The following is an 11,027-nucleotide window of genomic DNA, read 5'->3' on the forward strand; positions in this document are numbered from 1 at the left end:
GGGTGAAACCATGTGGCGTCTGCTATTAATAGTAAGTTAATAGACGCTTTAGCTTGACTGATGAATCAAGGGTTAAAAGATAGTAATTTTTGAGACGCGCTTATTGTGATTATTCCTAACTCTTCTAGAGCACTCAATAGCAAACATTCTAACTTGATAAAGAAAGACAGATAAAAATAATAACATGAATTTTCGGCTTCGGTATATAACTATGCAGTGCCCTTCAATATATTTTTGGTTCAGGATTTCCATGCGGTTAAGAACGTGTAATATACTTATATTACAAGTTCTTTTTATAACAAAATCTATGCATAAATTCATTTTTTTCAAAAATCTTTTCAAAATTACATTTTTCATAAAAAAAAAGTTTTTAACAAACAAACTTACAGCGTGTATTCTCCTGGCAGCGTCGTGTATGGAGAGGATGTGAGTTATTTTGTATTTGTCCAATTGTAAAGGGTCCTTGGAGTCTCTATAGTTGCCTACGTACAGCCCCGGTAACACCTGAAACAATGGAATTAATATATAAAACGAGAAAAAACAACAAAAAAATATTCAGCATTAAGTAAACTAATATATTTATAAAGCCTCGGTAATACAATTAATAGGAATATCCGTTTCCAAAACCAGCGTGCCAATAGGGATGATGACAGTTTTTTAAATTGTATATAAATTAAGAGTATGCTAATAGTAAAGCATATATACATTTCGTAAAAGTAACAGGGTATCTGCGATCATTACTTTCGGAGCTACAGGGATTTATAGTGTCAGATTTGCGGCGCTGTCGCGGATCCCTGAAAAACGCTCCATACAAAATGGTACGATCTTATGACGTCGTTGGCTTTGTACGGGTGTTCAAACAAAATTACTAATATCTTTGTTATTTGTGCGTTTATGTTTATAGTTTATTTATTAAAAAATGTCACATTTAATGTAAGGAAGCTAAAACTGTATGAATTTTCATCTAATTACGACAAAAGATTTTTAATAGATTTTGAAATTTTATAATCTCATTTATTTCCCTCTCCGCGCGCGCAATGCGTGCAGCAGCGCGTCGCGCAGCCGCTTCGCAGTTTAGATCGTGCCGCGATGCAAGAACCAGCTCATGACTAAGGGCCCCGTATGGGTTCGAAACTAGTCGGGCATACTCCGACCTAATATCACGTGAGTTTTAGCCGTGTTTCATAATCAATTAATATGAATAACACTCACGATAGTTTAAATTCTAAAATCTCATTTATTTTGCAAATATCCAGACAATCTTTGCTTTTTATGTATAAATTAGTTAACATTGACCTTATTTACCCGAATATACCGCAAACGCTTCGAAAACTAGAAAAATGTATGGATATGATAGATCTTGATCACGTGACCTGTCGATAGCAAATGTCATTCCCATACATTATTCTGATTTTTGAAGCGTTAGCGATCGTAGAAAGAGAATCGACGTGCCGCTTGGCTACAGGGGCTGTTCTATTTAAAGAAAGTCCTAGCCCTGCAGTGGACCTTTAATAATAGGTTGATGATGATGCATTCTCTATGACAATACCCCAAAAGATGAGTATTGATTATGATTAAAGTCAGTCCAAATGCGGCTTCAAGTCACTTAACCATTAAGTCATCATTATCAACCCATATTCGGCTCACTACTGAGCTCGAGTCTCCTCTCAGAATGAGAGGGGTTAGGCCAATAGTCCACCATGCTGGCCCAATGGGGATTGGCAGATTTCACACACGCAGAGAATTAAAAAAAATCTCTGGTATAGGTTTCCTTACGAAGTTTTTCCTTCACCGTTTGAGACACGTGATATTTAAATAATTAAAATGCACACAACTGAAAAGTTGGAGGTGCATGCCCTGCGCCGGATTCGAACCCACACCCTCCGGAATCAGAGGCAGGGGTCATATCCACTGGGCTATCATGGCGCATAAAAGCCGCATATTAGGCCGGTCAAATAAAACGCTGCAGTAGTGATATGCGTATCTCTAATATTTTTAGTATGTTGTTAAATTTGACAGGGAGGTAGTTTATAGTTATGTATGCTCTAAGAACGGATTTTACGATAGGGCCGGATTAAAGAGGTCTAAAGGCTCTCGCAAGTTTATATGAAAGTCCTTCTTTTTGAATCCTACAAACTTGAAATTTGACAGGAATGTAGTTTATAGTTCGCAGACGTCCTTTACAAATCAATATCGCGCCAGGGCCGGATTGAGGAAGTCTAAAGGCTCTTGCAAGTTTGAAAGCAAGTCCTTTATCTTTCATGCTACAAACTTGCAATTTTGCAGGAATGTAGTGTCAATTTTGCTGTGAATGGATTTAGCGATAGGGCCGGATTAAAGAGGTCTAAGGGCGGACGAAGTCGGGGGCGTCCGCTAGTTATACGTGTGAGATTAATGACAAGTTAGTTAACTTTTACTGTGAATGGATTTAACAATAGGGCCGGATTAAAGAGATCTCAGGGCGGACGAAGTCGCGGGCGGCCGCTAGTCGTTTATACGTATACGTACGTAATATTTACAGATATTTCCGTTCTTGGAAGTCGTGAGACAACAAAAAATATGGCGGCATAACTTTCTTTTATCTCTTTCCCATTTCTTTGTTTATTAAAAAGAAAACATGAAAGCAAAATTGCCCTCTCATTCGGTACGCCGTTTGTTCTTATATTAAGTGTCGCCTCTGAAAAAGAACGCCATTTTTTACGGAAATAACGAATTGGATAGCCTAAGTAGTATTCTCATTCAATCAAACCTTATATTTTATAGAATACTAGTGGACATCCGTGACTTCTACCGCCCTTAGACCTCCTTAATCCGGCCATGTCGTTAACTTAGCGGACGTCTACTACAAATGTCATCTTTGTCAATCGGTTTTCGAGATTTAGTGAAAACTGACCTTTCGCTTTTATATTTAGGCTACTATGTAAAGTAGCCTTATGTGTTCATTCATCACTATCAACCCAGATTCGGTTCACTCATGAGCTCGAGTCTTCTCTCAACGCGGCTTGGCAGACTTCACACACGCAGAGAATTAAAAAAATCTCTGGTATGCAAGTTTCTCCATGTTTTTCCGTCACACGTGATATGTAATTTCTTAAAATGCACACAATTGTAAAGATGAAAACCATTTATCAGTAACAGATTAATTTACTTTATTAGTAATACTGGCTGTTTTTGGTGCATTTGGCTATAAAAAAACGCACGCACTTCGCTACCTGTGCAAAAATAACAAGTGTATCAAAATGTCATCTGGAAAACAGGCATAGACGCAAATTCATTTTCAGAAAGTGTGTTTCATAAATCATCATAAATCATTTATTGCCAGAATGTGGTCATATACAAATATTGTTACATTTTCATGTTCACACACAATCTGCCTCATAGGCGTGCAATCCGAGTACATTATAATAATTTTTATTTACTAATTGTCAATTATTTACAATGCCATTTCATAAATTAAAGTCATATAACAAAAATAATAAAATAAAATTAAACCAAAGTAATACTGTCAAAACATTAAGTATACATTTACATTTTATTGATATAAAATAATTTGTCATTAAGGAATTCTGCTAACTTTCCTCGCAAATGTGTCATAAAACGTCGTATGACATACGTGAGCTTTGATAATTACAGCCTCTGCTTCCTTACTACAGCTCAAGCCGTAGGCGAGAACTAGCAATATCGTCTCGGCTGTAATTTTCAACTTACCGCACTTATATCATAATGTACTATTGTGATCTTAAAAAAGTTCTGTAATAAAAACTATATAAAAATAAAGTACAAAATTACGCCACATCTGTATACAGGTACACAGTTAGCTCGATTGTTGTTCTTGAAGCGGAAAAAATGTGTGGTGATTAAAAACAAACAAAAGAATCACGAGCACTATACGAGCAAAGGGCCCATTACTGTCGGGTCGCTGAGAAGATACTTTTGAAACGGGTAAAGTTGCAGCGAAGTCAAGCGCGCGCTAATGATGGTAAAATATCCACTTACGTGCAGTTGTACGGTATGTTGTACTCAGACGAATTATATAGGGACCTGCCTTGCTAGACGTTACCCCTGTGTCAAAGCACAAGATCAACGATCTAACGCATTTATAAAAACTGTTTCTATGGAATCGATGTTTCAGTGTTATAATCGTTTTCGTTGTGTAAAGAGCTCCTTATAAATGCCGGTTTGTGTAGTTGAATGGCATAAAAAAACGGTCAACAAGTTCTAGTTCACTTGTAAGTATTTCTAACTTAATTAGATATATCAATCTGTAAAATAAAAATGAATCTATGAAATGTATTACTAAACTAAGCACAAATCTCGAGAACGGCTGAACCAATTTGGCTAATTTTTTTTTATTATTCCTTAAAGTACGACGATGGTTTTTACAGAGAGTTATTTTAGGATAGGGGTAGGGTAAGGGTAGGGGTAGGGTAGAGATAATGTAAGGGTAGGGTGGGAGTAGGGAAGGGGTAGGGTAGGAGTAGGGATGGGTAGGGCTAGGGGTAGGGAAGTGCGCACATAAATCAAAGTGAGACTTGACCGGGTTCGCTAGTTTTTTATAAAAATAATATCTAAACAATAACAATATCGAAAACAAAAGAATCGATTCTTCAACAAAACATCGATCAAATAATCGTATATTGTGTGAAACGAGTTTAAGCGATCTGTTTGTTAGTCTGTGTAAATTTACACATGTGTATTGCGAACCAAATTTATATTTGTGTGTAGTGTAAGTACACAGAATGTTATATTTTGGAATTGATGTTATTTTTGATGTGTGAGTTCACCTCGTCCCTATATAAAACGACAGATAATCTTGTTGATGTATTTGGTTGTTATACAAGTCCTTAGATATTTGGTCTGACATGCTATGATGTGTATGTAATAGTCGCTGCACACTTAACATCCATTGTAGATCATAATGTCGCTGAATTAATTGCTATTGTATAGACTCAACGTCAACGCCAAAAGCGTTTACTAGAGTCCTTTTCATGAAAGAAGTCCCGCGGCTAAAACCTGAACTAAAATTGACAACGCCTTACACAAATGACAAAGACCGTTATTACCAAATGGCAATGAGCGCTATTAAGACATTAGTGCCGCGTCTGGGACTTCTTTCATGAAAAGGACTATACACTAGACTTCCCACAGAAGTAACACAGACATCGCTTCGTAAATTATCGCTGAATTCGTTTAACTCAGTGTATAGACTCAACATTAACGCTAAGTTCTTTACCAAAAGTGGTGGAAGTCATAAGTCCAAATGGTTTAGATACCGAAGAGTTTAAGATTTTACTAGAATTATTGGTCTTTTCATAACCTTGACCAAGTCAAACCTATTAGATAAATTGAAGGCAAAGATAAACGCTTGCATATTCCGAAAGCAGTTTTTTTAGTATACTTTCTTATTTACAGAAGACGCCAAACAAGTTAATAAATTTTTCAGTAGGCACTTAAAAAAGCTCTTCCTGTAGGCCTAATAGGCGACCAAACGCATCGCATACGAGAAATAAACAAATGTCAACCAATAGCAGCATCCGGAAATTTAGCTATCTCTTTAGTTGCGTTGGTTCTTCACAAGAAATGCCCTTCGTCGCATGTTTGACTGGAATTGGATAAGTTACACTTTGCTTAAGCCCAATCAATTATTGTTTATATATTTACATATCATAGATATCGTTAAATAGTCAAACATATAAACAAAACAGCCAACCTATCATCACCACGATGGGTCTATGATCCATATCCCTTTTATGGGAGCAGCTGGCCTATTCACTATTTTGGTTTTTATTATCAAACGTGAGAATAATTGTCCGTCAATGGCTGACTTAACGCTTCACGCTGAAGCTTTTTATTCAATCGCTGTGTTTCATGGCCCGATATACAAATAACCCGTTATTTTTATACCGTCTCGCGAAAATGGAAGCTATTACGTTATTGTATAGGTACGCTTACAAAAATAACCCTCTTCAAAAAGTCGCGTATTTCAAAGTGCTGCAATGCGACCTGCATATTTACGAGTATGTGTATGACAATGCTTTTCAACCGCGGAATTAAGAGTGTGCAATATGTAATTGAGAGCCGTGATAGCCCAGTGGATATGACCTCTGCCTCCGATTCCGGAGGGTGTGGGTTCGAATCCGATCCGGGGCATGCACCTCCAACTTTTCAGTTGTGTGCATTTTAAGAGATTAAATATCACGTGTCTCAACCGGTGAAGGAAAACATCGTGAGGAAACCTGCATACCAGAGAATTATCTTAACTCTCTGCGTGTGTGAAGTCTGCCAATCCGCATTGGGCCAGCGTGGTGGACTATTGGCCTAACCCCTCTCATTCTGAGAGGAGACTTGAGCTCTGCAGTGAGCCGAATATGGGTTGATGACAATATGTAATTTGGTGGTTACAAATGGTTCTGGATCACAGATTCTGGAAAAGTTAGGAGCCTGATATTTGGGTAAATGATATTTCAAAGTGTTAGCTTCGTTATGACTATACAAAATACACAATTTGTAAAACTTTTCTCGATAGTTTATTTTTTTGAAAAATACATGTTTTGCTCACATTTTGCTTTCAATCTCAGGAAGAGCAAACTTATTTTCTTAAATTTTTGTTTTGTATAGAAAATCAGGTATATATCTTGAACATGGCCGTTTTGTTTTTCGTTATGTTGTTTAATTTACTTGCAATTAGGTAAAAATGGTTTTGGCGCTCACGTCATAAAATTTGCGTCGCGCGTCAATCGGTCCGTGCTTTTTACTCACGTGAAAGTCATAATTCGGCGTCTCGTTTGCTCTTCGAATTTTATCCATATCGTACCGCTTCTGTCGTTTTTAGTTTTTGTACCCGGGGGCGTGCTCTAAATCACACCTTTAGTTTAAAAAAAAAAACGGTTGTCTGTAAAGTCGATTTACTGACGATAGTTGAACGTGACTACGTCATAAGAAAATACTGATGGAATGGTTGCATTTTTCAAAAGAAAATGTTCGTTTTTCTAAAATACTGTTTAATAATCTTTATAGACCAGAATATATTTATATTTCTTGTAAAAAAAGTTGGCAACCATAGTACGAGGGAACGACGCATGACGTCATCTTTTTTCGAGTTTACATCTGTCTTCATCTAATTATAAGACGTTGTCACGTCAAAATTAATCTAATTTCTTACTTATTAATGTTTATTGACACAAATACAACATTCGGTCACAAAAATCTTATTGGTGATCTTTTGTTTCTTCAAAAAAACTTTTAGTAGAATTTATAGTAAACGAAAATAGACTTTAATAGAGATTATACAGAGTAAATATATATCGGGGCATCGACCATATTCCACTTCTGATATCGGCGGAAGCAAACTAAATACTAATTCTGATAACGGAGAAGCCGTAGCCTCAGCGCAGGTTCTAAGCTTTATGTGTCAAGGATGGCAAGATACACAAAGTAACACTATCGGTCATTATTGGAACGACCATTTAACTAGCTAATACAGTTCTACCCTCTATATTGATCAAGTTCAGCGCTGATACTATCACATGTAAACCAGGGTTATCTATCATAGGGCAGGTAGTCAAGCACGAGCAAGATTACGGGCTGGCAACCGTCAGTGGCAGGATTAAAGACGTCTTTTGCAACCGGTTAATGCTCTCCTTCCTCGCTCGTGTTGCCTTTCATCCAAGTACCAATGCAATGTTATTATTATAATGGCCTCACTATACGAATTACTGACTCACCCAATTCCTTAACACACTGCGAAACTGACCAGATCCAGAAAAAGCGCTCAACCGAATACACTTGAAATCCACCGCGAGCTCTCTCAGAGATCGCCAACTGACAGACGTCCACAGACAAACAACTGACAGATAAACGACACGCACTCCTTGACGTTTCTAACAGATATCGCCACCTAATAAAAGTAAGATGGCGCTACCAGTCAATCCGCCGACATATATTTAATTAGTTCCGCTGCGGGGTCGCCCTTCCAGCACCTTGGGACCGCAACGTCCATCGGCTCTTCGAACTATGTGGCCTGCCCATTGCCACTTCAGCTTCGCGTTTCGCTAAGCTATGTCAGTGACTTTGGTTCGTCTGCGGATCTCCTCATGTCAAGTATAGTTCGCTCCATCGCCCGCTGAGTGACTTTGAGCCTTCTAATAAGGCCCATAGTCAGCGACCAAGTCTCGGATCCGTAGGTCATCACTGGCAACACACACTGTTCGAAGACTTTCGTGTTTAAGCACTGAGGAATTTCGGACGAAAAGATGTTGCTGAGTTTCCCGAAAACTGCCCAGCCGAGTAGTTAGAAGGTAGTTGCAAGAGTCCTATGTCCTGCAGTGGACGTCTATTGGCTGATAAGGTGAGGTAAGGTAAAGTTTAGTTAGTACATTATTATTTTAGTGCAATAAACATAATCTTAATAATATTACACACGCCTGTAAATAATCATAAGTATGTAACTATGTAGGTATTTTAACACCTAAGAGTGAGTACTAACAACTATTGTAGTCGTACGTCACAGACAACGCGCAGCAAAACAGTGGTCAGGTTACAGCATAAATTAGCTGCCTCAGTAACAGCCGGTTGCGCGACGAAGCGTGTAACGAATAGGTTCACCATAATGCCTGCGGTAGTTTATTATATCAACTATCCGACACCCCACGGATATATCCGTATAGTTCCCGTTCCGGTGATAATACGGGGATAAAATATAGCTATGACAATCACAAATAACGTGGCTCTCTAGTGGTAAAACAATTTTAAAAATCGGTTCAGTAAATCCAGAGATTACCCCTTACAATACCACAAACTTTACCTCTTAATATATTAGTAGGTGGAATGGGATTGGGGTTTTTTAGTTACAGTTGACAAAAATAGTCGATGCCCTAACTGTTTAGATCCGCTATACTCAACCTGCAACCTGACTCCGGGTCTTTGTTGTTGGCCCATCTAGGACATCTGGTATTAATTAAACCATTTTGAAAAGAAACCCCGCGCGCCTTTTACCCACCGGTAGTCGTCTGACGCCCCACGCGTTTTGTTTTTAATATGCAATGCGCGTAGTTGATTTCGGAGACGATAAGTACTATTAGCATACTCTTTTTATACAATTTATAATTATTATCATTCCTATAGAGAAAATATAAGAAATAATTTATTTATTTTTTGCGGCCCGCGACACCGTGACGAGCACGTGTTTGTGGCACATTGGTGAAAAAGGTTGAGTACCATTGGTTTAGATGGAATAGAAAACGTCTATAAGCAAGTCTTCGTAATGCTTGTAAGCGACTTGTCGCACTTTGCCCGTCTACCTGAAGCGTTTTTAGTTTAGAAACATAGACTTTGGGACGGTTTCGCCAACCTCTAAGTATCTGAGAGGTCATTCACAAGTTTTTTTTTTCACTTTTTGTCATCAATATTATTAGAAGGTGGTCAAACCGTCCCTTATTCCGCCAAAGCTTAAGTTTTAAATGCGCCATCGTTGATTATCTGACTGGCCGTTGTTTTTGATTAGTTTTGTAAGTTTATTAATATTTAAGATTTTATAAATTTATTCATTAATTTAGGGCTGAACAGCTAGGCTGATCCTTTCAGCCTAGCTGGATGATCTAGGATCAAACTAGCTGTTTATGTCCAATCAATAAGAAATGCAGCCAGTATTCTTGCTACCATCCTACGTGGGCATGATTTGTATAGATATTGTGATAAGTTAGCTTCAGTTACCATTTGTATTCATTCTCAATAAAAAAAAAGATACATCAAAGATAGATTTACCATCTACTCGTATACACCTAAAAGGTATAGGTACCGTCTGGAATATTTCACAATGCATTTTTATGTCTCGATTTCTAAGAAAACTCCTAGTGTGATCTGAAAATTCTGGAAGCCCTATTACTATAAGACAATACAAATAGGTCGCAAACAATAAAGCGCCTTATAATTGTAACGCCGGCGCTACATATAGCTTGAAACATTTGCATAATTGAGTCAGGCATGGGATTTTGAGTATTTTATAAATTATAATTGTCCAAATGTCCAAAGAAACGCACTTCATTAAACTTCATACTTTATTGGTACGCTTTTTTAAAGTCCGTTAAAAAATCTCTCGTGCGAATAAGGGCTTAAACGTTCATTTATATTCAGTTGTATGTATTGCGATAAATAAAAACCCATACCGCTCGGCAAAGTGCATTTATTTGAACAAACAAAGTCCCGTGCAAGACCTAGCTTTATTCGAGTGTTCAAATGCATGAAGCTATATGTAGCACCGGCATTATAAGTACTTTTGGCAAGAAAAGCTGTCTCACCGTCTATAGAAACTCTACAACAGCCTATGCTAAGTAGGTCAATTAAATGAACTGAAATTGAAATGAATGTTGGACAATTAACGAATTACCTTAAAACTCCATTTCCTTTGTTTGCGTATTTTTTTGTTAATCAAGATAAAAGGAGCAGGATTTTCCTTGAGAAACGTTTTCTTTCGTGGTATTAATGAAAGAAAATTAGGAGACGTAGGAACGATTATTTAATCTTGGTCATTATGAATAATATCTGACTGTGATCGTTAATGAGGGACATTATCACCCTAAGCGCTGCTACTGGAGCAGTAACCATTGGTGGGCCTTTATCAAAATAGGCTTTCAATAATGATCTAATCAAATCAAAACTAACAAGTTTTCTTAAACGTAGATTACACAAATATAATAAATATCTCTTTACACTTTACTTTACTTTACCACATATGTTTCCTGTGCTATTACCACAAATTGGTTAGAATTTAAAGCGGCCACAAAATACGAGCAAGTCCATATTTGCACGGAAGCTGCGGCCAGATACGATTGGAACCAACTGTATTACTTGGTCAGCAAGTTTCGGACAAATATGGACTTTGAAAATTGGGTACATACTTTAAATTTCTTTAAAAAAAGTGAAATTTCTTCCCACGTATGAAATATTCAGCGACGCGATGCCATACGATAATATAATAATAATATAATATAATATCAAAGTTATACTTTTATTCAATAAATACTGATTTG

The 11,027-nt window shown here is 37.4% G+C and overlaps 1 protein-coding gene across 1 annotated transcript in view; it reads right to left on the reverse strand.

Annotated features, from left to right (window-relative positions):
- LOC112051899 (dual specificity protein phosphatase 22-like) overlaps nucleotides 1-11,027 on the reverse strand; it is a 79,560-nt gene that overhangs the window by 52,340 nt on the left and 16,193 nt on the right. Inside the window, exon 2 of the mRNA XM_052885780.1 lies at nucleotides 388-504. Coding sequence (XP_052741740.1) covers nucleotides 388-504 — 117 coding nt within the window. The remainder of the gene's footprint in view (nucleotides 1-387; nucleotides 505-11,027) is intronic.

This window comes from Bicyclus anynana, chromosome 15 (assembly GCF_947172395.1).
Source record: "Bicyclus anynana chromosome 15, ilBicAnyn1.1, whole genome shotgun sequence".
Classification (NCBI taxonomy): Eukaryota; Metazoa; Arthropoda; class Insecta; order Lepidoptera; family Nymphalidae; genus Bicyclus; species Bicyclus anynana.